Source organism: Vanellus vanellus, assembly GCF_965231255.1.
Source record: "Vanellus vanellus genome assembly, chromosome: 5".
Classification (NCBI taxonomy): Eukaryota; Metazoa; Chordata; class Aves; order Charadriiformes; family Charadriidae; genus Vanellus; species Vanellus vanellus.
The window spans coordinates 71,068,705-71,094,762 of NC_138910.1; the positions used below are offsets into that span (position 1 = coordinate 71,068,705).

General features: G+C 53.9%; 1 protein-coding gene across 1 annotated transcript in view; it reads right to left on the bottom strand.

Annotated features, from left to right (window-relative positions):
* The window catches only part of ZSWIM5 (zinc finger SWIM-type containing 5), a gene marked incomplete at its 5' end in the record, with an annotated part of 102,650 nt that overhangs the window by 6,109 nt on the left and 70,483 nt on the right, over positions 1-26,058 (bottom strand). Inside the window, 10 exons of the mRNA XM_082484291.1 lie at positions 373-530; positions 2,281-2,416; positions 2,848-3,108; positions 3,992-4,129; positions 5,081-5,227; positions 7,664-7,840; positions 10,148-10,327; positions 15,628-15,778; positions 16,411-16,559; positions 25,314-25,670. Coding sequence (XP_082340417.1) covers positions 373-530; positions 2,281-2,416; positions 2,848-3,108; positions 3,992-4,129; positions 5,081-5,227; positions 7,664-7,840; positions 10,148-10,327; positions 15,628-15,778; positions 16,411-16,559; positions 25,314-25,670 — 1,854 coding nt within the window. The remainder of the gene's footprint in view (positions 1-372; positions 531-2,280; positions 2,417-2,847; positions 3,109-3,991; positions 4,130-5,080; positions 5,228-7,663; positions 7,841-10,147; positions 10,328-15,627; positions 15,779-16,410; positions 16,560-25,313; positions 25,671-26,058) is intronic.

Here is a 26,058-nt window from a genome sequence, read left to right on the forward strand (position 1 = left end):
ACTCATGACATGTCTGCAGAGCTAGCTGCAGGGCAGGGATGGTCCAGCATCACCCAGGGGCACTGCCCAGTGGTTGGCATCCCTGCAGGGTTGTCTGCACCTCCTGGGAACCTCCTGGCCTGCCCTGCCAGACCACAAGCCTTGAGGTGCCTTGGGACAAGAGCCATGGCGATCTCGGACTCTGGTGGGCTGCTCCCAGGCCAGTTGACCATGTCCTGCCCATGGCAGGCTGCCAGTGGGCACCCAGCTGGTCTCTGCCAGTGCTCGAGGGAGCAGAAGCAGCAGCTCCCTCTTTTCTCCAGGAAAATCCCTTCGATACTCTTGTGCGGCATTGTCCCATCACCCCTGTCGCAGAGCTGCCCCCTCACCAACCTTTGGCTGCCGTGAGCATGGTGGAGGCCAGCTCGCACTGCTGCGACTCCAGGTGCCCCAGGGTGAACCAACGTGGGTATCTGCTGGGGACCACCGAGACCAGGTGGTGGGGGTGAGTCACATCGCCAGACGGTGCCGTGGTCTCCAGGACAGGCAACCTGAAGGGCAAACAGGGGGAGGCAACATCAGACCCCAGCCCAGCCCTGGCTTTGCCCCCTCTCCCCGAGGCGCTGGTGAGGCGAGGCAGGGGCTGCCTGCAGGCAGCTGCCCGCAGCGCTGCCTTTGAAAGCATCCTGCTGCCGTGCACGTGTGGGGGCTCCCAAGGCTGCGTGCTCAACACATGGGCACGGGGATCAATCTGAGACCAACTTGAAAGGAGGAGAATGATCCGTGAAGTGATTTATAAACTTGTAAGAAAAAGCACAAGTCTCAGAAGAAAAAAGAAAAAAAAAATAAAAAAAGCAAAATCTCTTCTCCCTCCCCACTCCTTTCATGTCAGAGCGCCCAGCAGAACTCCTGCCTTTATCATCTGGTTCTTCTTAAAATGCCCGGTTGTGATCAGAAGCAGCGGCACATTTCCCCAGGGCCTCCGCAGCTGGTTTGGGTTACCTGCTATTGTGGGGTTATCTAAAAGCCTGGAAAGCCTAGGGAAGAAGGAAGCCTAAGGAAGTGGAGCAGGAGTTTCATGTCGCCAGCCATGGTGCCAAAACCATGTCAGCTCTTAAACTCCTGAGTTGGTGCTGGTGTCACTAACCCAATGGCCAGCCATGGCGCGCAGGAGGGAAGTTGTTCCCCAAGACACAGAGAGCATCCAACTGTCTCTGCTTTCCTTGCTGGCAAGCTTGGGGTACCCACAGGGCAGCAGAAGCCCAACCTTCCCAGCCCAGGTCAGAGACACCCTGACACAGGAGGTCCCAGCTGGGAGCAGGGGACGGGCACTAAGAGATGACAAAGGAGCAACATGCACCCCCAGGGAACTCAGTTCCATTCCTGCTCGGTGGCTGGAGGTCTTAAGTCTGGTGGGACATGGTGTCCCCATGCACTGCAGAGCCCCTCGGCTGCTCTTTTAGGTCTGGCTGTCCTCCTGAGCAGCTCTTCCCAGGACAGGGGGATTTTCAAAATTTCCCTCGGCGTGGGGGAGAGATGGCCCGCTTCACCGAGGAAATGCCACAAGAAAGATGGTATCAGAGTGAGAGGGCACTGAGATCCTCTGGGATTGATGGTCCTTCAAGCATTGACCCATTTGGGAAATTCCAGCCTTTTCAAGACCCATCCATCCCCTGCCAAAAAACTGCAGTACATGGGCTGATGTCTGAGGTGTGTCATGCACTGGGGAGGGAGATGGGGCAGCTCTCAGCATCGGTCCTGCCTCCAGTCCCAGAGATAGAGCCGGGCTTTAATGGAGAACAGAGTGCGACTATGCTCCCTGCCTGGCTCTGCGACATCCTGGAGCCCGGGGCAAATCATCTGCCCATCTGTGCCGGGATAACAGCCCTTCCTGCAGGGTGCCCGAGGCCCGGCAGACAGAAGGCAGATGACAGCACCATCCTGCCTGAGACCTGCTCCGGCAGAGGACACCTGTCACCAGGACAGGCCAGTGGCAGTCCAGCCTGGAGCAAAGGGTTGGGCAGAGGGCTGGACCAGCAGACAGTACCACACCCATGCAAATCCCTAAGGATGGGGCTTGAAAACCAGAAATCACCCAAACAGAGAGCAGGAGTCTCTTTGCACTGCTGCTTGATGCCTGGGAAGCCCTACATGCTGCACAGGATGATCCCAGTGACGGCAAGCTCCAAGCCTGCCTCCATTCCCATCCCTGCTCTAAGGCTGCAAAGCATCCTGGTTTCCCGGCAGAGCAGAGGAGGGAGGTGAAACAAGGGGCAGAGACAGAATAAAACATGCACCAACCTCATGGCCCGCAAAGCCAGTTTGTACGCCAGATCTGCATCATGGGGCAGCAGGGCAGAGAACAGGTATTTGGCAAAGGTGTGCATGGGGACGCTCTCACGGTGGATGACTTCTCCCAAGCCGCTGAAGGGACCACCTAGGCAGAAGCAGAGCCCATCAGCCATAATTAGCACAGCAGGATCTGTAGCTGGGGTTTGCACCACCTCAAAGCTTTGAGGATCTCCTCAGCAGCTCCCCGGTGCATTACTCAAGTTGGATCCAGGGCAAAGGGCTGTTCTTTCCTTTTCTAAAAACCCTTTCAGGTCAAAATCCCTCAGAAACTGAGGCCACATGCTTAGCACCCATCTCTGTAATGCCTCTGAGGTGGTCTCGCTCCAGGGATGTCAGCAAACCTTTGCTTTGCCAGATGATGTGGCAGAGCAGCCATCCTACAGACTCAGCACCACACCCACAGAGGAAGAAGCCAGGATGGGGTCAGCCAGGCATAAACCTTGAAAAGGGCACCCTGGAGATGTTGCCAGCAGTCAGCTAAGACATGGGAGTCAGCTAGATGGACCAAGCCCTCACCTTCCAGCAGTAAGATGCACTGCTTCCGCAGGGTCTGCACCAGCACCGGGTCCAGCTCCAGGTCCTGCAGCCGGGCAATGATCTGCTCCTCATTGCGGCACACCTTGTCCTGGGCGTAGAGACCTTCAGGCATCACTCTCTGCTGACCCATCCCCATCAGGGCCACCTCTAAGGCCAGGGACAGGTATGACTCGCTGTTGTCTTGGCTGCCAGTTGCAATGGGCACATGTTGATACACTGGGGGTTTGGAGTCCCCAGCATCTGGAAGAAGGGGGAGAGATGCAGCAAGGTTAGAATCACAGAATGGTCAGGGTTGGAAGGGACCTCTGGAGATCATCTAGTCCACCCCCCCTGACAGAGCAGGGTCACCTACAGCAGGTTGCACAGGACGGCATCCAGGTGAGTTTTGAACATTTCCAGAGTGGGAGACTCCACCACCTCCCTGGGCAGCCTGTGCCAGTGCTCTGCCACCCTCAAAGTAAAGAAGTCCCTCCTCATGTTTAGATGGAACTTCCTATGCTCAAGTTTGTGCCTGTTACCTCTTGTCCTGTCACTGGCCACCACTTAAAAAAGACTGTTTCCATCCCCCTGGCACCCTCCCTTTAAGTATTGATAAGATCCCCCCTCAGTCATCTTTTTTTTCCTAGAAGAGTCTCCCTAAAGGGGGAGCAGAGAAAAAAAAAAAACACAGCAGAGAAAAAAAACTCTCAACTTCAGAAGCAAGACTCATCCTTCCCTTGCTGCCTGCCTTCGGTCACCCAGAGATGAAGGATAAAAGCTCCCTACAGGAGATGTGGGCTTCACTCTCCTTCCTGCTCTCACTAGGAGATGCAGGTGACCTAAGACCCGTGCAACAGGGTGTACAGCTGACACCAGAGCTTCCCATGGGCCAGCACACCTTGGCCAAGCTCTGGTAAGCCACCCTCCTGCTCTGCTCTGGCTACAAACTAGAGGCTAGGAAAACTCAGGACACTAACTCCTCCTCCTTGCACTGCAGCTCTGCCCTGGCTGCTCCTGCAAAGACAGAGAGAGAGGAGATTTGGAGCCCAGGAGTCCTGAGCTCCAGACCTGCATGCAGGGTCTGCCTGCTGGGCTTGGTTCAGCCGCAGCCACTGGGAAGGGAGCCAGAAGGAGCACTCGGTACCTGAAATTTCAAGGCAATTTTCCTCTTCTAATCTACAAGCTTCGGTCAGGGTGAGAAAGAGGCAGCCGATGGGGTTCAGAGGGTGGCCTACCCAGCCCTCCAAGTTGGTGATGGTTGTTGCTCCTCGCTGCAGCAGCTCTGCAAAAAATGGAACAGAAAGACATTACAAGTGTGGAATTTAAAGACAGGTTCTGCACCCAGAGAGGTCTGAGACCACAGGCCTTTTCTTACCCCATGGGCCTGGGACATGGGGACCTCCAGGGCCAACTCGGGCATGGCAGCTTGCGAGGGCAAGGAGCAGCTCAGAGCAGCCACCCCACAGGCTGCAGACATCAGAGAGAGCAGACACCCAAAAAAAAACGGTGCCCCTAAGGTCACATAAGATGCAGCGGTTCATTCTCTGTTCCAGGAGGACATGAGAGGCTGCAGAGTCCCAAGATGGGGTCTATAATGTCAGACTTGCAGCTTATGGACTCATTTGCAATGGTAGCCTGAATATTTTGGAAACACAAGCAGAAATCTTTCTGGAGATGACAAAGACTCCCAGCGAGTCTTAAAAGCTCCATCTTTTGATGATCTCAAGCTGGCTGAGCTAACAAGGCCCAGGATTCACTGACCACCAGCAGCACTGCAGTAACTGACCCCAGCTCTCTGCCAACCGCAACTGCAAAAGGAGAAACACTGGTCTTGTCTCCTGGTACAATTTACTCAGTGAACGCAAGATGCCACACACAGCAAGTTACTGCAGCTCTGCAGATAAGCAGCTCCTCTTTAATGCAGGCATCACCCACCATCGCCTGTGCAAGCCTTAAAGGCAATCAGACACAGTGACAGTGGGAACAAGAACACCTCTACTCCAGCAGTCCCAAGACAGTATGTGGGCACCTCTCTGTCCTTAGCAGGTGGGTATCAAGGCAGTTTGGCTCAAGCAATCAGATGCATCAGTTTGTCTGATACAGCGCTGCCCACTGTCAAACTCTGCTGCTCTGGATGGGGCAGCACTACTCTCCGAGATGGAGAAGTTTCTCAACCAGCTGGGACACCCCAGCTAGACCTCACGGGCTGCTTCTCCCATAGCTCTACTCATACCTTTCTTCTGATGCTTATATATTTCCAGCTGCCTTTGCTGTTGCAGTCGCAGGGTGTTGATAATGGCAACAGTTAGTCGGAGAGCTTCTCTGGGATAGCCATGGGAGCGCAGGGCATCCACCCGAGCGCAGGCTGTCGGGACATGTTCTGCAAGGCAAGGACAAACGCAGGGGCATGGCTGAGCCAGAGGAGCACAGAAATTCACGGGATTATACTGATGGGGGGAGAGAACATGACAGCACCAGGCTTCAGGGCATTTTCTTCTACTGGTCTTCCCCATGCCCCAGCTAAACTGCTCCCTGCCTTCAAGTCACCCCTTTCTCCCTGCTCCTGGCAGGGATGCCTACCAGGAATACTAATGCGACTCCTACCACGTTCAACTCACAGTAGCCACGTCAGGATCTAAATCCCCACCTCCACAAACCTTCTGTAGTGGAAGCATTTCTAACATGCCGTTGCTGCAATACAACGGCTCCAACCACAGGCTGTTACAACCCTGCCACTCGCTCCTCCTAAACTCTGCACAGCTTACGGTGAGTTCTCTCATTGCTGTGCACCCAAACGCTTCTTAGTGTCTCCTCCAGCACCTTTCCCTGCTCTCATCACACAGACAATGATACATGGGGTGAGGCTGCGCATCCAGCACTGTGCTGGGGGCACTGGCAGATTTGGGGTGATGTTTTGAACTGCTTCCTTAACGCTTCTGTGAAGGGAGCTCTGCAGACACCTCATCTCTTCTGCAGCTCTCCTACCTGGTGTTTCATTACTAGGAATGGTTACATGAATCGCCCCCCAAGACTCACAGTTGCTTAGGAATTCATCTGTTCCTGCTGCTCATTGCTCACCTGAAATGACAAGCAACTGTCGAGAGGATTATGACTGAGCGAGAAATTAGCAGGAGCAGATGACATGACATGCCGCATAACAAGCGGCGAAAATCCTATTTTCTTGCAAAATGTCCTACCAAGGGGGAAACAAAAATAAAAAAGGCAAACACAGAAGATCTAAAATTATGGTAGAGGGATAATTTCTACTCCTGGAGGAGCTCGACTTTGGAAATGCAGACAACCACCTCCACAAATGGGGTTTCCATGTCCCAAAGGTCACCCACAAGGAACACACAAGGAAGAGGTTTCAGAACAAATGCATCTTTGAAGAGCTTCTTATTGCTCCCTCTATTCATTTGCTAAATGGATGAAATACTCAGCATCTCGCTGAATTCATCACTGGAAGTTGCTGACAAATCACACTCCTCTCCCAGCACTGTGTCCCTGAAGGGGCACCATGAAAGCGCAAAATCCGAAAATCAAGGCAACTACATCAGATAAATAATGTGCAGCAACCAGCTGGGCCAAAGGGCTCACCAGAGCCCAGATTATGCTAGGAACAGGGGAGCTGTGGCCACCACATCCCTGCTAGACAAAGTCCCCAGAAGCACAAGCCCACCACTGCTGCCTATGGCTGCACGGGGAGGAGACCTGCTGCCTGCAGCTACACAAAACTCCTCTAGAGTAGAAGTGTCCTCTCCTGTTCCAGCTAAACTAGTAGAGATTGCAGAATCACAGAATGCTTTAGGTTGGATCATCTAGTTCCAACCTCCCTGCCATGGGCAGGGACACCTCCCACTAGGCCAGATGTATCAGCAGCCCTTTTAACAGATGTACCGTGGGCCTTTTTTAACTTGTCTCCTGGCCTTAACAGAAACTTGGTGCCCGTTGCTCCACAAACCACATCTCTGGGGTACTGTAGATATTCTCTTCCCATTTGGCTGGGACCCCATCACCTGGAGCGGATGACAGAGCAGTGGTGGGTTTTGACCTTTTCCATGTCCATACATTCACCTCTTTGGCTGTGGGGATGAGGCATCCACCCTCCTGGAGGTGTGCGGGGCTTGCATCTCCCTTTTTGGAGTCAGTCTGAGGTTGACAGCCACACCAGGCATCCCCAAGCCCTCTGTCTCACCCACTCTCATCCCAGGCCATGTAGTTGTCAAAGGTCTGCAGATCTGCCCAGAGTCTTGACTTTGCAGTAGGGAAGTTGTGTAAATGGACTAAAGGTCTACAACACAGGAGGATATTGGGCTTGACTGGTCCAGTATGCCTTAAGGTCGTAGAAGGCTTAATTGTACCGTCTGCTAATTGCCTTTAAGGGAGGACTAAAGAAAAGGTGAGAGCAGGGAAGAAAAAATCCAAAGGATACAGCTGTGCTCCCTGGCCAACTTTCAAGGGATTTTAAACTGTCCCCCTGTACTGGGAACAGTGAGAGCCTGCACTGGGGACAGCCAAACACACTGGCAGGACAACAGAGGACACAACCAGCCTGGTCCAAGCTGCCCAAGGGGAACCCACACTGTAAAGATGTGGGGTTTGCTATAAGGACTGCGGCTGGGGTGTGGGAGAGCATCAAGTCCTTCTACTCGTCCCACTCCTCAGGCCAAGGGCCAGGGAGGCACTTTGAATTGAGGATGCAGAAGCTTGCAAGGATGCAAGGCAACAAAGCTTCTTTGATGCCTTGGGTGGCTCTTCTCCACTAGCAACCCTACTCACCCAGGCCACGCAAGGGGCTGCTGGTTTGGATGCTCACCTAACCACAGCGGCTGCCCCTGAGAGTTGAAGAGGAGGCTCTCGCCCTCCCGCTGGTAGGAGGGAGACACGTAGAAGTCACTGCTAATGATGCGCTGCAGGTGGCTGTCCTGCCAGTGGAGGTCACAGCCTTCGATCGCCCGGGTGAACACGGTTCGTCTGGGCCTGGCCAGTGAGTCTGCAAAGAGAAAAACCATCAGTGCTTTGGTGGGGCAGGGACAGCCTGTTCCTGCCCCCAGACATGACCTCCCTGGGCAGAGCAATGTCTTTACAATGAGAGCAAAGCCCCACCTGGTCCCATCACAGCCATTTCCAAGCGGAGCACAGGGGCTGTGGCTCCTGCGCGGCGGCAGATTACCTGTAGATACCTCTGCTGCCCATCCCGTCTCTGATGGAGACTGCTGTCTCCTTAGACAGCATCGCTAAGTAACTTGCTAGAACAGCTGCCTTGGCCACAGAGGCGAGAAAAGAGGCAGGGACTGCCCGTCCGTTTGATTTCTGACAATAATGCACTGTCACTCACGAGGCTGACGCATCGAAATGCGGCAGTGCGTTCCCAGCCCCGTGGTGCTCAGCGTGCGGGCAGCTGCCAGGGGTCAGGACTGGGCTTCCTCAGTGTCACTGCCCCACAAGCACCACCAGCTCTCCTCCTTTGCTCCAACGCAAAGCCCCAGCTTCACTGAACCACAGCTGCTTACATCAGCGGCACCTGAAGCAACACAGGGAACCGCAGGAGCGTGTCTCGTCCGCCTCCGGGCGATGGGGGGAACCATCGCCTTCTAGAAGCTTCCGCTGGCCGTGTGCGAGGACTGGAAGGGAGGAGACGGCATCGTCTGAAACCCCATCGCTGCTCTGCAGCAGATGTCTGCGCTCCTCTCCCGAGCTGCTCTGTAACTTCACTGACATTTTTGAAGCTATCGAATGCTGGAGGAGCATTTCACTCCATCCAGACAGATCAGACAAGTGGTTCGTCAGGAGGAAAGGGCCTGTCTGGAGCAAACCTGCTATCGCTGCAGCCATGCCAGATCATGAGGGCCAAGCACAGCCAGTGGGCAGCAGAATGGGAAGCCCCAAAGGGGATGCAACACTGAATGTCAGGTCCTGCAACCCGCAAGACCGGCCGAGTTAAATGCATTCAAGGGGGAAAAACAAAAGGCACTGCTCAAAGCTGAGCCAGGAGGCTGGGTAAACACGCTCCGGAAACGATGGCAACAAGCAATTAGCCTGAAAGCCGCAGGCACCCCGAGGTGGGGAGAAATTAAACAGGTGTTTGTACGTAGAGAACCAAGCCTGCTCACTTTACCAGGAAGGATTTCAGGAATCAGCTGTTCTCCTTCGGTAATAGAAGAGGCTGGCAACAATCTGCAGCAGTATTTGCATATGCACAAACATTTAACCCCGGGACACCTCCGGGCTCTGTGCTGCTTTTAGTCCCCTTCTTGGAGAGCCAGGAGCGTGGGGACAAGGGGATGTCCCCAGCACGTGCTTCGGAAACTCCCTGCACATCTTAAAAAAGTGACCTGCCCCAAATGCCAGAGCGAATCCTCAGCGGAGCTGGGAACACCAGGGGGGAGTCCCGGGGCCGGCGCAGGGCATGGAGCAAGGCCAGGTTTAAATTAAGCTGCTTGCTGAGGATGTGCATGGGGAGGCAGCCGGGGTGCACAGCCCACCCCAGCCATGGCGTGGACCGGCAGGACGGCCACGCTCCTGAACCACGGCCGAGGGACTAATCCCACCCAGAAAAGTGAAGTTTCCTTTGCAGCACAGCTGCTGCCCCCCCCCTCCTTTTCCCACTTTGGCCACACGTAACACACCAAAGAGCAATTCCAGTGCAGCAGATGGAGGCATGGTAAGAGCAGTAACTTTCAATTAATGTCTACTTCAGGCAAAAGGATGGGGGAAAAGTGCTTGAATTTAAAGGGATCAAATGCTTTGTCAGGGGTTGAGAAAATATTTTAGCACAAAGGAAAATCCCGTAACTGCATTGCTCTGTTTGTGCTTCACACTTGAATTGTGTTTAACATTCCTGGCTAATAACTTATCTATCACCTGAATCAAAGCCCACAGGCAAAGCTCAAGGGCTGGGAAAGAGGCCCTGCATCATCTCCAACTCCTCACTCTCACATTACAGCCAGGGCTTCCAAGCTCAGCTCCGCTCCAATTCAAGCAGCGCCGGTTTTCTGTAAAACTCCATACCCAAACCTGCACAGACCGTAGGGTTCTAAACTCCCCCAAGGTCAAATTGCTTGAAAATAGCCTAATTTGATGCTTAAAACACAGGTGACTTCACCCAAAATGTAGTAGAGCCAAACATCACTGAGTGTATCTAAAACCAGAAGCTGTAGAGAGACGTGTTTTGTATTCCTGTGACTCCCAGAGACAGCACCAGCAGGTGAATTGAGGTCTCTCAACTTTGGGATGAGTTTTGACCCAGACACAACCTCTGTGGCCATCGGCTGGAATTCCCCTCCCTGCCCAGACTCACCTTGGTTGTGACCGGAGCTCTGTGTAAGCGCGTTGGTGATGTTGGGAAGCTCGTTACCGTAATTGCCATCTTCCAGGGGACAGACGTCCATCTCGCCCCACTTGCGCAGCTGCCGGAGCCAGCAGGATTTCTCTTCCAGCTTGCAGTGTGGGTTTAAAACCACGCACACCCACAGCGCCCCTAAATAAAGCCAAGAAATCAAGGAGGTGCCACCACCATACTCGTGGGGCAAAGCTCTTCTGCTGCCACGCTCGTCGTGAGAGCCTGCAAGGTTTCATCAGCGTTTGTAAACTCATTTCAGCATAATGCACGGACCCAGGAGGGGGATTTAGACAGCCTTTAAATAAAAGTAAAACTCCTCCGTAATGAAGCTAAATTATAATCTCATGAGATGGGGGACAGTGGGGAGGAGGGAAGGAGAGAGCGGCTGTTTATGAATTTGTGAGTGCTTCTGTCTGCCAGGACAAATCTAGTGTTTGAACTACACATCAAAGCATGCTTAAAAACACCCTGGCAAGCTGCAGAGTCTGTATCTCCAAAGACTAACCTGATTTTGATCCTACCCACGTTCCAAGCACTTTAAAGCCCGCTCCGAATGCTATTTCATCTGCCATTGTTCTTCAGGCCATTTGCATTCAACTATTTAAAAAGGAGATTTGGTGTATTTTCTTCCTTTTTTTTTCTTTTTCTTTTTTAATCCCCAGTAGCCCCCAGCCTGCAGAGGAACCAGCAGAGGAACCCAGAGCTTGGCTTGATGTCTCGCAGGAAAGAGCCCTCCAAGGTGCGAGGCCTCCGGATCTCGGAAGCAGAGGTGCCCATCAGTAGGACACCCATGCTGACACCCTCCAGGTCAACCACAGGACCTCACAAGCCTGATGATGCTGTCTGCTATGCAAGAAGCAACACCAGGCCCAAGGACGCCTGTTGTCATTAAAATCCAACGCATCCTTTTGTAAGGCAGGACTGACGCTGGTGCTGCTAACCGAGCCTTGCCAAATCTCCTGGGTCACCCACGGCTCTGAAAAGGGCTGTAGAAACCCAAATAAGAGCAAAACTGTGAATTCTCCTTTAGCTAATTGCATTTCTACCCAAATTTCCCTGCAAAGCTGCCAGGATAAAGCATGCCCCCTCCCTTGTGCCTGCCCCGTGGGGTGGGACGGCTGCGTGCGGGCACAGCTGCAGTGCACTGTGTCCCTGGGGATCTCCCTGGGCTAAGCGGCCCATGCCACTCCTGTCTCTGCCCGTGTCAGATCCTGCCACGCGTGCAGGACAGCTCACCTTCCCGCAGAAACACCCTCCCTTGTCTCTCCTCCATGGAGACCTGGAGCACCTTCCTTCTCCCCACCCAGCCAGCTGCTCTCCCCCACCTCTCCATCACTCCCAGAGCCAAAGATCCCACCCCAAAATGACAGCCAGCGGCAGGACATCACCCGACACAGCTCCACTGTGTGGTGAGGGGATTCCTCCAGGCACCCAAACCACCTCCCTCGCTGCTGTGCGGCAGCTCCCCAGCTGCGCTGTCGAGCCAAACAGCCCCGAGCGGGGCTGTGACTCCGACACAGGCAGCTGCAGCAGCCGGTCCCTTTTCCAGGCGGTGTGAGGCAAAACCAGGCTCAGCAGTGATGTTCTGACTCCGGCTCCACGTTGGGGTCTCCCTGCTCCTCTGGGTTATAGCTGCGCTTTGGTGGTGGTTTTGGGGTGCATCTCCCGGAACCTGTCCTCTGCCCATTGGGACTTGTGGACATGTTTGGTTCAAATCATTAACAAGGCGTGAAGGCTGTGCACGTCTGGCTCCTCGGAGCGGCTTGGCTCAGCAGGACAGACGTCACAGTGTCACAACGGAGATGGTGGCAGCAGCATTGCATCCAGGAACAGGCATGGGAAAAGCAACCGCAGGCACCATAGATCAGCAAATATTCAAAGCAGCCCTCGCCTGGTCCAGCTCCATCCATGTCTCGGCTCTGCTTCTCCCAGAAAACCCCACCAAAAGCTCAGCCCTTTCTGATGAACAGGGGGGAATAAGACTTTTGAGCTGCAACATTAATGATTAACGCATGTGCAAGAGAAGAGCAATCTCCTCAGAGGCTTTTGGGGCCCACTCCTCCCAGGCTCCTGCAGGCTCCATGGGGGCTGCACGGACACGGCATCTTTGAAAAAATCAGGTCTCAGCTCCAGAAAATATGTCTTCCTTAATGCTTTGGTTATTCCCCTCAGCTAAGCCTCCTCGGGCAGGCATGGGCTAAAATCCTGTGCTCAGCTCCTGGTGCTGGGCATCCCAGGGGTTCCAACTGGTTTTGGGCATCTGCTTTCCACCAGTGCCCCTCTTTGCCCAATCCCAGGCTGCTTGTGCAAAAAGTAGCCCCCGGCAATTTTGGCTCACACCTCTGATGGTGAGCAGAGTGGCTCGGCTGACAGGCGGTAACAAAGCTTGGTGCCCCGGCTCTGTCACCCCCAGGAATGGGATGCACCCGCTGGATTTTTGGCTCACACAGCTCCTCGGAAGCCTCATGACTTCGCAAGCCTATTTTTGGGAGCCCTCCGAGGCATCCTTTGCCTGCCAAAACGCTGTGCCCCAGGGCTCTCCTGCAGAAAGGAAGATGTGTCGGGGAGGTGGAGACAAGGAAGGAAGAGGGATTCACATCTGTTTTGGCCGCGATAGTTATCTGGGAGATGGAAAAGAGGGGTTTTCTGAGCCCTACGGTCAAGTGACATCAGCTGACAGCACAAGTGACTCCTGTCCTGAGCCGAAACGCCACGGCGGGTCAGACTCCCTGTCTGTTCACATGCTGCAGAAACCTTCATCTGAACTTTCTGATAGCAGGAGGTTAAGCGGGGAACAAAGCAGCAGATCATGATTAAGCTAAGCCTCTAAACAAAAATGCTTTTTGATGACAAGGCTGGGTGCAGGGACTTGGGGGGTTGGAGCCTTCCCAGCCCAGCGGACCCAGCTGCTGGCCCCAGAGAGGACAGGCGCTCCGGTCCCGCGCCCAAGTTTCATAACCATCAAAGAAATTCTCCCGTTTCCCACAGGGTCGCTCCCCAGCTTAATCTGCTGAAATTCCCCACTGTAAACAAGTGGCCGAGATAAATAAACCCGTCTCCAGGCAGATTAAGGTCAGGCTGCACTTCAGCTGGTTTTTCGTCTATTTTTTGTAATTAGGCTTTAATCGTAAGTACTAATGCGCCAGGGCAAATACTCCCACGCTGCAGAGCTCTCCATCCAGCAGGTCTTTCCTTTGGCTCCCCAGCAGACGGGGCAATAGATGTTCAGTTGGCAGCACATGTGCAAGCAAATGATGCCCTTTTTATTTATTTATTTTTTTTTAACTCTGAAATCCTGCAAAATCCTTTACATTTTCCCCGGCATAAATCCACAATCTTCTTTAAGGCTGATCTTCTTCCAATCCCACGCAAGTCTGTGCTGCAGACTTTGCTAAAATCGATGATTAATTATTAAACACGTGCCCAAAATAATTTCTGCGAGGCCCATTTTTCTCTTCCACGTGGTAAGAGAACACGATCTGTGCTGGGGCTTCCCGTGGCAGCTGGCAACGGGCCCCTCATCCCTCCCTTTGGCAGCAGTGGTAATGCTGGGCAGCTTTGGCATCCGCAGCTCACAGGCGGTTGGACAACGTGCCTTCACTGCCCCACATGCCACAGCTACCACCACCCGCCCAGCAATGGTTTGGGACATCTCTCGGCGTTGCTGATGTTCGCTACTGGTGAACACCACCAACTCACTGCAGCTCTGATCCCTCCATGCCTGGCCCCTTCCTTCATAGGGATGCTCTGTTCCTATAGCAAACGCTGCCCAGGTCCAAATCCAAAAGGCTTCTGTAAGATGGGGGGAATTATCCCTGCTTTGAGTATGGTCCATGACCACCTGCCCTGGAGCAGCTTCTTGGACCATCGCTGTGTCCTCGGCAGGGACTTCTCTTCAGCATGAAGGTGCCCAAATCCCTCCCGCGTGACGTGCCTACACCAGGCGAGCTGCTTGTTCTGACGTGTGTTGGCTGGCACCATGCTTCACCTGCTGTCACGCCGACCCAGCCTTGGTAGGGCCCTGACGTTCCCCAGCCACCTTGCCATCTGCTGATGGGGATGTGCTGTCGCCTCCTCCCGCTCTGCCAACCGAAACTACACGCACCAACCTGGTCCTTGCATGGTTAAGCCAGGACTGAAACAGAACCACTGCCTCCTCATACGTGCAGGAAGGGAGGGAGGGCTCTCAGCTTGGATAGTGGGTTTGAAATCTGGCCAAAAAATCTGTAATTCTGGGCAAATTGCTTCCTGCGTCCAGGCCTGCCCAGACACCCATCCATCCACGTTTCACCGATGTGTTTGCTTTCTTCCATGTGGAAATTCTGGCTTGGTGGATTTGGCCATCTTTCCAGGATCCTTGCGTATCCAACCATCTAGCTGCAGCATTCCGAAATCCTGGAAATATCTTCTTGGCAAGCAAACACAGATGAGCTCTCCAGAGCTGGCGTGGTTATTTCCATCCATGGAACTTCACACAGAAGCGAGACATCCCACCCCTGCCTGTCTCTTGTCTGCACTGTTTGGCCAGGCTCTCCAGTCTCATGGCTACATTTGCATTTGTTGGGCATTTGGTAGGGTCTGCGATCCCAGCTGCAGCTTCAGGTGCTCCAGACCCTGGACTACCCTTCTTCCAGTTCTACAACATTCCTTTAGTCCCAGCCCGCGAGCCCTTGCCCTCACACAGTATCTCCCACCAGCAGGCTGCAGAGGAGCTCAAACTCACTCATCACGAAACTATGGCAGAAGTCAAACTGTTCACCCAAGATCCCAGATGTCCAGGAGAGCCTAGAATTGCTCAGTTACCTCTGCCACCCAACCGACCTCCCTAGGCCCACGTCATCTAAATGTTTTATTCTAATGATATTACGGTGTCAGCCAGCCGAGCTGGTGTCTAAGGTGCTTACCTAGAATTACCCAGAATTGCATTTCCCTTAAAGCCAGGCTCTGTGCTGGCCATCCTGCCCGCCCTCACCCTGGAAACCTGCACCAGAGCAGGCAGAAATCTCTTAGACGGGATGAGACTTGAGAACCTGCCCTTCCGCCTCTGGATCACGGTTCCTCCAGGAACAGCACTTCCACATCCAGGCTACACCCAGCCCCTGGGGCTCACCAGCCCCTGTGTCCTCCTTCGCAAAGGCTTTGGGGCACCACACTGAACACCAGACTGCTGCAAGTATGGGACCAGCCGCACTCTGCACACTCATCATCCTCTACTCCTTTGCAGGAGAAGGCCTGGTTTAAGGCATTGAACTGTGCAGCTGGGGCCTGATCCAGCTCTCCCAGCAGGATTTCCCCAGCAGGGGATAAGAGCAAGCTCTTGGCATCTCTCAGGGTCTCTGCTTCCAAAAAAAGAGCCCCCAAAGGCTCTGGAATGATGTCTGCTGGCCCAGCAGCCCAGGCAACCCTGCTGCTTCTGTCTGCAAGGTGCTGACTCTTACCCAGCTCATCCCAGAGCTGCCGGCACTTCTCTGTTATGCCTGTCCCCTGCTGCCTCCAGAGGGAGAGCCGAGGATCAGCCATGAACTGCTCCGTTATCAACGTCAGCATCCTGGCCCCATTGGAGTCCCTCATGCGCAGCATCTCCCGAACCTGGAAAGGATAGAGAGAAGGTCTTTGGTGAGACAAACCACGGTCCCCTGGAGGTGTTTAAAACATGGTCACCTGGCTGGCAATCCACAGCTCCCTCAGCCTGGGTGCCCAGACTGTCAATATACACACACGCACATATATGCATATAATGAGTAGTCATACATTATAACACTCATGCAACGGCTACGACCTGGCTGGTTGGAGTCCACCTGAGTAACAGCCACAGCCCAGACTGTGTAAAGGACCAAGCAACCAAGAATATGAAAACAAGGCCCTTCTGCAAAGAAAGAGAAGAGCCTGGAGGCTGATGCCCCCTCTCCATGGTCTCGGTAGGCTCTGCAGAGTTGGCCTTCCCTCCACCATGCTGATGGGGAGATGGGGCAAAGCTCTCCCTCACACAGGGATCGTGGAAAGCCCATCGCGTGGGAGGAAGAGACCTGCCAGGAGAGTGGGTGAGACAACCCAGGCCTGACCCAGAGCCTGGATTACAACTGCCTGCTCCGCGACCGGGCGAGAAGGCACTGGAGCAGAGATTCCCAGCTGTGATGGGCACCCTGCCAGGGCAGCCGGCGAGCTGCCGGCTACGTGACACGCCGAGCAGAGAGGGGAGAGAGCAGCCGGCTCCTCCTCACCTTGGCAAACATGGAGTTGAGCTGCTTCCCCGAGCCGTAGTACCCTCCCTGAGATAGGAACAGCTTCACCTGCTCTCGGACCTGTTCCTCATCCAAGTGCCAGCAGTTCTCGTCGTCGATGCTGGCCCCAGCAGTGGGGTCAGGAGCGCCTGGGGGAGATGGGGAGGGAGAAGAAAAGAGACAACTGTGTTTAAAGCTGCAGGGTCAGCAGTCCCACCAGCAAAAAGTGGACCTACCTTTATTTTATATGGACCCACTTCTATTTTATCAGGTCCGGCGAGGGAAAACCAACCAGGTTCCCAAGCAGTGAGCCCCAGATGGCAGCATCATGATCTCTTTCCACGGCAGTGGCAGCAGCCGTCAGGAGGGATCATGACCACAGGGCTAATGTCTGGCTAGCCCCTCTCCCTCCGCGCCCCACGTGAAGTGAGGCTGAGGAAGAGCAGGGACCTGCCTTCCTTCAAAGTGCCGGGGTGCAGGTGTTGCAGCTGCAGAGCCCAGAGTGCTCCCCGGCTCCAGGGATCGCCTGGGATGCTCCTCCTGCTCCACATCACCACTTCATTTAAGCATCAGTAAAACTGCAATTCCTGCAAGCCCTTCCCCACTTTAACAACAGTCTAACAAAAGTACCACTGCATGGGGGCTCCAGAGCCCTGAGTTAAACACCAGGTCCTGCCCCTCATTTGCTTTAGGACAGGGGACAAGTCCCTGTGCATCAGTGTACCTGCCTAGAAGAGACCCTCCACTGGAAAGAACAAAGGATCAATAATCCTTCAAAGAGCAAACTGTGACCAGTGCAGGGCCTTTGGCAGGCACACGCGTGAGTTCACAGGCTGTGTCTCATCTTCCAGAGAACAAAAAAAAGAAGAAAAAAAAACCAAAACAAAACACAAGCTCTAAACAACAGCTTGGATCCACCTCCCCTTGCTTTGCCTCTTTCAATTCCCATTTTTCCCCCCCCAAGTGCTGCCCTACCACCCAGCGATGCCCCAGCTCCCCGGGCTCGCAGGGCAGGCAGCAGCAGGGCTCCAGCGAGCACTCAGGAGCGCAAAAGGGAACAGCAACTCAGCTTTTCGTCTCCCCACTTTTGAGTCCTGCTTGGCAGAAACTCCTCAGGGAAAGCCGGTGCCAAGCAGCGACCAGCACAGCTAGAAGATGCTCTGCTCAACTTGAGTCTGCTTCTCCCATCTCATCTCCCTCTCGAGCAAGGAAGGGGGTCAGCGTGGGAAGAGCGAGGCGCTGCACGGACAGCCAAGGGATGCTGTAGCTGACACGTTCCTAATTAAATCTTAACGATGTCTTCCCCGCTTGCCTGGGATCTGGTTGGGGAGCAGACATCGCTTTCGCGCAGAGACAGCTTAGGACACTGTGTACGCCCCAGCCCCGTGCGTTGCTAAACTAGGAGCTCAAATGCAATACATGAAAATCAAGCTCCAGGATGCCTGCTCAGCAGAGCGACTGTCTCTTCTTGGCTTGTAAGTGAGAAGACATCAACCCGAGGGGTTTTGCTCCTCCGGCAAAGGCTGAGAATGCTCCTGACCTGATAAGATACAGCTATTTGTATTTAATGTCCTTTACAAAATTCCTTTAATTTCTGCTAACAGTCGCTGCCCGAGAGCTGTTCCAGCAAGCTCTAGGCGCAGCCTGCACCATGCTGAAGGGAAAGGAGGAGGATGCTCCCTCTGCAGAATAATTTACAGTCGACACAACCACGTAATTGGGATGGGAGCTGAAGCAGCAGAAAGGAAATCACAACCCCTGGATGAGCATGAGGGCTTTTGCCTACAGCCCCACGCGTGCCCTGATCCTGCTCCCTCAGTGCTGCTGGCCAAGCCCTGCCATAAGCCACGAGGGACCACCACACCAGGGACCGTCCAGCCTGGCCGTCTTAGGTCTCAGCTTTTCCGTGCTTTTTCTCTCCCTCCCCCAATCCAGTCCTTATCTCGCAGATAAAGAGCAGACAAGCCAGCGATTATCCCGTATCAGGAACCGATGACTAATCTGTCTACCACGAGTGCTTATCCGGCCCCATCGCTGAGGTATCCCAGACGCTTGATCGCACTCTTAATATCCTCCTCGCCACCATCCCACTCGCCGCTCCCAGCTGCAGCAATCCAGACCAGCCAGGCTGTCTCAGCTGCTTATATAGGGTCACCTGGCTGCATCTATAAGGACCAGGGAGGCGTGGATGCCTGAAGTGACCTATCCCACCTAAGCTCAACCCATCCTTGGTCCCTCGCCGAAGCTGCTGTGACGGATAAAGGTGGAGGAGTCAGCAAGATGCAAAAAGTGGCTGCATTTTTGTGGGGTTCCCAGGGCTACCCTCGGCACTCGCTGCTCACACATAGCATGAGTGATGGAAAGCCCATGCAGCAACGACAGCAGCGCGCAGCTAAATAAAACCTCCTCCTCCCACGCAACACATTGAGCACTTCGCACGTTGGGGTTCGGGCCGTAGCCAAATTAGTAACGCGCCTCCCGCGCCTCCAAATAAAACCCAAATTTGCTTGTAAATGTATTTTGCTCTCCTATAAAAGATTCAGAGAGAGGGTTGTAATAGGAGATTCCCACACGTGCAACGCATCCCGGCAGATAACGGGCTGCCCAATTACACCGGGGAACTGGAAACATTTAAGAGCAAACAACGGGATTTGTGCCGGGTTTAAATATTAATGGCAGGATTTGTCCACTCCCCCTTGCCAGTGTTCACACCGTGGGGGCTTCAGCAGCGGCATGCCGTGACGCAGCTGATGAGTGATTCCATGTCTCAGCTCCAAAGGAGCAGGGAACGGCATGTAAAACAGCCCGGTGCCTGCGTAACACGTTTCTCATATAGCAGCATTCCTGCTCCAAAGAGCCCTGTTTCAGATGCGCTGGATCTTGGTCCTGCCGGATTCAGATTTAAGGAAACACCACCACACGTCTTGAGTGGAAAGAGGGTTTCACCAGCCCGTTTTCACTGGCTGTAGAAACAGAGATAAAAATGCAATCCATTAAATGAGAGGCAGGGATCAGGATTTAACTGTTTGACAGCCAACCAAGACTTCTCCAGGCAGATACAAAGAAATAAGACTGGAAAAATCTGTGAATTAGAAAACAGAGCAAAGCCAAGCATGGAAAATTCAACACCTTGCTCAGAAACTAGCTGTCCAACATGAAGAAAACAAAAGGCGTTCCTGGACTGGAAAGCAGCAGATTTCCAGGAGTCAAGAGGTGGTGAAACCTCAGGGGTCATGCCAAGGCATCGACACACCCCATACCCAAGCTCCTGAACCCAAGAAGGGGAGATGTATCAGCCAGGCAGCGTGGGAAGCGCTCCCAGAGCATCTCGCCCAAAGCAGGAGTGGCAGCACAAAGGAAAAGGGATAATTACTATTTTTAACCAGTGTCTGGAGCTGACAAACTGATGGCAAAAGCAACCCAGGGACGCAGGTGGCCGCCCTGGCATCTCTGTCATGGTCATCTTGGCCAACTGCGCCTGGTACCCACTGGTGGCTCAGGGTCTGGCTGTGCTGGCCCTGGGGTCGGTGGTGCTGAGGAGGGCTCTGCCAGCCAGCCGAGCCACAGCCGCCAGGAGCAGGTCTGGCCGTCGCGGCAGCAGTTCACAAGGGCCATCTTATGACTGCACGTGGTGGCATGGCTGAACGCCTCCAGGCTGCCTCTGCAGCGTCCAGAGAGAAAACAGACATTAAAGGAACAGCTCAGGGCCGGGGAGGTGGGGAGAGGACACGGACAAATAAACAAACAGCAGAAAACTTCGGAGAGAAAATAACCAGCCACCAGAAAGGAAATGAACTCTAACGAGGGATTAAAAATAGCAGCAAAGTGAGGAGTCAAGCTCCGCCAAGGCTCCCGGTTCGTTTTCAAGGGAAGGCAGGTTGGATGGCGTCTGAAGGTTCATATCCATCCGACAGCAGTGGAGCAAGCGAAACCAGCCCAGCCCCCAGCGCAATGGCTGGGAGCTCTCTGGTTCAGCTGGTACTGGTGTCGGGTCTGGTCATCTTTGGAAGGCCCTTGTCAAGCACTTCACCCATGCTCTGGGGTTACTCAGCAACCCCATCAGCTCTACAAGACAAGGGGGAAGAGCCGCCGGCAGAGCCTTTCTTTTCAGCACCCAGGTGTGTTATTTTCCCTTAAATTTACATCAGCTCAGCAACCAGGAACACGAATCCCCTGGAGACCTGACCTTCTCCTCCTCCCCAGCGGGGAGGCAGAATTTCAAATAGATTTACTGTCGCGGGATGACCTCGAAGTTAAAGACTGCCTGAGGACTCCTCAAAACATTAGCCCTGGCTCAATGCGACAGGACAAGCGGGCAGGGACTTCCCACATGGCCGACCTGGCAGCTGACTTGCTGTGCACAAGAAACAAAATGAGCCAATGGGTGAAGGACAGTATAAGCCCAGGAGTTGAAGGATGGGCTCAAGGTGGGCAAGAATACATCTGGGACAAAGGTGAGAAGATGAGACAGAGGGCTTTTTATGGCTTTTGCATGAGCAGATCTGGTTTTCCCACGCCAAAGCCTGAGGGACCATACCCACTAAGAGTTTTCCGAAGGTCCTTTCCTCCAAGGAAGCTCCTGAGACCCTGCAGGACCACAGAGGCCCCTTGGCGATTCACACTGACTATCTGCTGGCTTGTCCTTGGAGAGAGCTGCCTCTGCACTGTGAGACAATGGAGGTTTTGTGGCTTTTCCACCTTCTGGCTGAGGAGGCCATCCCAAGCCTTTCGATGGCATCAGCTGAGCACCACAGACACTATCACCCATTGGCATTTCTGTGGGGCAGACAGGACGCCCCGACGACATCTCCTGGGCTGAGGGCAGCAGGTCTCCCTGCCATGCCTGAGCATACTCAAGCAGGCTGCTACTGAGCCGCAAACACCAGGACTGCCAAAACCTCCTGCTCCTCACCCATGGAAGGGGGAGACTTCACCAATGACGTATGAAGGATACCTCTAAGCCCCAAATCTTCTGGGCCCACAGGCACTCTCACTCTTCAGAGTTGCCTTTCCTGTCTTTAAACTTCTAATTAAAGATTTTAATGACCACTGTTTCTGTCCCTGTAGTGGTCTCCACCAGCCTCCTCTCCTTCCTTGGAAACAGACTGCTTTTGCCTTTAGGAAGAATCCAACATTTGCCTCCAAAGCCCAGACATCCCAATCAGGCTCAAAGGATGTATCTGAGACAGCGACTTGCCTCCTGGACACGCCACACTGATCCTGTCTTTCTCTTAAAATAAATTCAATTTTTTCCCTACAACCATGAACCAAAACACAAGGGGAGATGAATGCCACCTCCCAAGTCTGCTGGTTGACTTGGGCCCTGCGCGCTCACTGCTGATAGAAGTTGGATCCACGCTGTGAGAGCGGGAAACCCAGCGCTGCTGTTGGGGCTCACTGGTGCTTCTGAGTTCCTCCTCCTCTGTATTGCTTTTGCCTCCGAAATCTCCCTCTCCATCTACAATTTCCATTTCAGCTCTTTTTCTCAGCCTTGCCCTCTCCGATATGTCCTGGCCCTCCCTGCAATTGCTTACCACACCAAAGCAATCGCTCTCTCTTCCTTATTTGCACCTCAGAAGGACATATTTTTCCCATGATTCATGGTGGTAGAGCATGGATCCCCCCCAATGGCAAAGCTGCACCTATCCCCAGCACATCCCACCACAGCTGGTGGCCCTGGGCCACTTTCTCAGCTAGCATTGCCCCGAGTCAGGCTGGCCCTGCAGCAAACCAACACAAGCCCTGGGCTCATGCTCTTGGAAGAGAGGAGGGAAACAGAGTGACAAGGTGGCCACCACCAGACGCTCCTCACTCCATCAGAGGCCTGGCTGTTGGATCTAAGGTCTCCAGCTGCAGGTCCTGGCCGCCCCCAGCAGCCACCCCACCAGGCAAGGCCAAGCAGCTGCCAGTCACATTTGCTGGTGCAATGACAACCCTGCAGCCTTGCTCCGTGCCGGACCGTCACGCTGCTGACTTTGTCCCCAAGAAGCAGGAACACATTTGGGGAGGGGACACGGCAGCACTGAAACCCACCCCGACCTCCTCACTCCAGCTGCCACTTCAGACGCCGAGCGCGGAGGTGTCAGACACGTGAGATGCTCTCGCCGCAAGCCCCGCTGCCCTTTGCGGCCGGCTATGAGAGCAGAAACGTGACCCACTCAAGCTGGCAGAGGTCAAGCGGGGAGCAGAGTGGCAGGCACACCTAGGCTCTCCGCTCAGATTGAATCCTTCGGGAACACATGAGCGCCTTGGCTGCGCTCCGAGACTCCATCATTACTGGATAGTTTGCATTTCCTTCTAGGAAGGCGGCCGGGAAGATCGGCATGCGGTGCGCAGCCCGCGGCTACAGACTCCTGCAAGGAACAAAGCTCTGACGCCCTGAGATCAGCACGCCAGGCAACGGCCTGTAATTTTATTTTCAGGCTCTGCAGGGGGAGAAGAAGCAGCCCTGAAAGCCTTATTTTTACAAAACCAGGCGATCCCCTTGCACAAGCGGCATTCCCCAGAGAGCCTGGCGTGCTCCCGAGGTACAGAATCAGCTCCTCCATCCCACATCCTCACCATCGACATGGAAGGAGCAGCCCTTTGGGTGACCAGAGGTAGGTGGGGAAGACCCAGTGCAGTTCTGAAGCTCAACAGACCTCTCCTTGGAAAAAATGGGGGTGGGGGGTGGGAAGAAAGGACTTCTGGAGAGGCTGTTCTTGCTTCAGAGTGTAATAACCTCAGGCATCCAGTGCACATGCTGGGTTACTGTTTGGGCTGCAGAGGTTGGCCTGCCAAAAGCCAGCTTGGTCTCAACCCTGAGGTGAACAAAGGTGTGACCCCAAGGGTCTGAACTAGACATGGCCAAGAAATGCACACGTAAGCCTGTGAAGCCCTATGTAAAGCGTACCTTGAAGAATTTCAAACCCCAAGATCTGGGACCCTCAATGAATGCATGAACTGCAGCTGGGAAGAGCAAGATGGGGGAAAAATTTGGATGCCTTTCAAATGGAGCTCCCAAGGAGCTGCCGGATTGCTCTCGCATACACAGTCCCACACGTCTGAAGCCCTTCCCTACCCTGGGCTCGTTACTGAAGTATCTCCGCGATGCAGTTGCACTATGGCTGTGCTTCACTGGCAGGACAGGGAGGGCAAAGCTTGCAACGCTGTCCAGGATCAAGAGCCAAAGCCCTGGATGACACCACTCTGAATGTGAATGTGGACTTTTTTTGAGCCTTCCTTTTCACAGGGTGTTACATCTATGAGTTTTAGATCATCTCAGATCATCTTTAGCTCATCTCATCTTCCTAAGGCTGATCTGCACCCTCCCTAAGGACAAGACGAGGCTGTTCTCCCACTTGCAGAGGAGTTCACTTGCTTGTGACCACGGCTAGGCAGCCACGCAGGTGTCAGATAGGCGTCACCTTCTGCTGAGTAAGTCAGCACGTCTCTGTCAGTTCAAAATCGCATGCTGGAGTGTGTGAATTTGCACAAGTCTGAAGGGACAGAGAATTTTTGCTTTGGTTTTTTTTTTTTTTTTTTTTTTTTATAACCACTTGTAAAAACAAGAGGCAGATATTGAAATGGAGCCAACATCTGTATCTTTGTAAGACTCTCAATCACCAGCCTTTTGCTGACTCTAGAGCAATAAATATTCAGAGCCTTAAAAGCTTTTCTTCAATCTTCTTAGGAGAAAGCAGCCTCAAACAATGGCCAGCAAGGGATCTTGCCCAACCTCGGCTCCAGTGGATCAGCTCAGGGAGGGAACGGACCTCACCAGATTCTTGCAGTACCACAGCTCCTCATTCTTTTTTAATGCCAAAAAATGAGGAACCCTCCCCAAAAGGCAGTAATTTAGAGCACAACCACACACGCAGCAGATGTGGCCCAACGGAGGAGACAAAAGCCTCTCCCAAGGCAGGAGCAGGAACAACCAGATAGAGGGAGGGGAAAATATCTAAGATCAGAGCTGCCATCACCCCTGCGGTGGAGGTGGACCCCTGGCCTCACCTCTACATGTGGATTCAACCAGTTCAGATCCTATTTTAGGCTGCATATGGGGCTTTTCATCTTCAGAGCACTTAACAGGCATGTGTTAATCCCCGCAACGCCCTTCCGTGGCAGATAAGTGTTTATTATCTCCGCTCTACAGCTGGTGGGACAGGCGCGGTGGGGAGCGGCTCATTGTTGCAGACCCTGGGCAACCTCAGCTCCTGGGCTCCTTGGAAAGACACAGCAGGAGCGTCCGGCTTGAGCTGATGAACGGAGCCTCAGAGCAACTCCCCAGGGAGCCTGGGCCACCTCCTGGGCCACTAGGCAACTGCAGCGGGGCTGGGATGGCCACCGTCCCACAACTGGTGCTTTCCAGGGGAGGAAGTCAAAAGCCCCTTCCAAACACACAGCCCCAGGACTCATCTCTGCTGCCTTTGTGCAGTAGGTCAGGACAGAGGCACTCATTTATTATGGGCAAATTAACGCCCATAGAGATTAAAGCTTTATCTCCCGCCGGCTCAGCCGCATCTGACTTAGCAACGTGCAAGGCTGGGCTGACACCGTGTCCCCACACAGTGGGGGAGCCATGTCCCCACTGCACTTCCTGCTCCCCAGGGTCCCAGCACCACATCCTTCTGGGCTGGGGACTAAACGTGCTCCCTTCCTCCACCCTTGGCTTCTCCAGCCTACTCTGAGCTGTGACAAACACACAAAGAAGAAGAGAGGGCAGAATGGGGACACGTGGTCAACATCAATGTGGTCCCAACACCCATGCATTAACATCAGTTTGACACTGCTACCTCTCTCTATGCAGCAACAGACAAAACACGGCAAAACAAAGGTCAACACCGTTCATATGAAACCACCAGCCCATCCCCAAACTGACAGTGAATCGGTGCCGAGCCACGCGGGGAGAAGGGAGGACTTACCATGCACTTGGTTGATCTCCGAGTTGGAGGACAGGATCTCATCAGCCAACTTCTGGGCGGTGGGCAGCACCTCGGTGTGGTGTGCCGTGATCAAATACTGAACAAACTTCTGGAGCTGGTCCCTGTTCATCTGGAAAAGGGTCTCTGAGATGGGAAGACGGAGTTTGACCTGGTCCGGCTTGCGGATCCTGTACAGCGAAAGCGCCACAACATGGGCGCAGTAAAAAATGTCCTTGTTCCCACAGCCGCATGTCACTGAGGTGATTTTGCAGCGGTCAAAGCTGATGGCCACCTTGTAGGTCATCTCTGGTTCTGTTGCAGTCGCCGGCTCTGTCACCGTCCCGCTGAGGTGGAACCCTGAAGAGGGAAAGGAGAAGAAGGAAAAGCCACGTTAGCTTCCCTCGGACCACGACCACCCATGCAAACTCTGGAAGGAGGACAAGATCAGCAAGGGCTGCTCATGCATCGCTTTGTCAAGGAGCACACCACCCAACACACACCATCCTGGTGGCTTACACCCAGCAACACCCAGCCTGTGTATGAAGACACTTCTGCACCAACACACATGTGCAGCCAGACTCATCGGCGAGTTTATTTAACAGCCGAACCCTCAGGGGAAGAGCAAAGCTGCTCAGTTCCCATTTGTTTAAGAGTCTCTCAGACTGTTTCTCTCTCGGGAGTCATCTTCATCCACGCCTCCCTCTCGCTGAATTTGCAACTCATGTGAGCGAGGGATGGCAGAAAA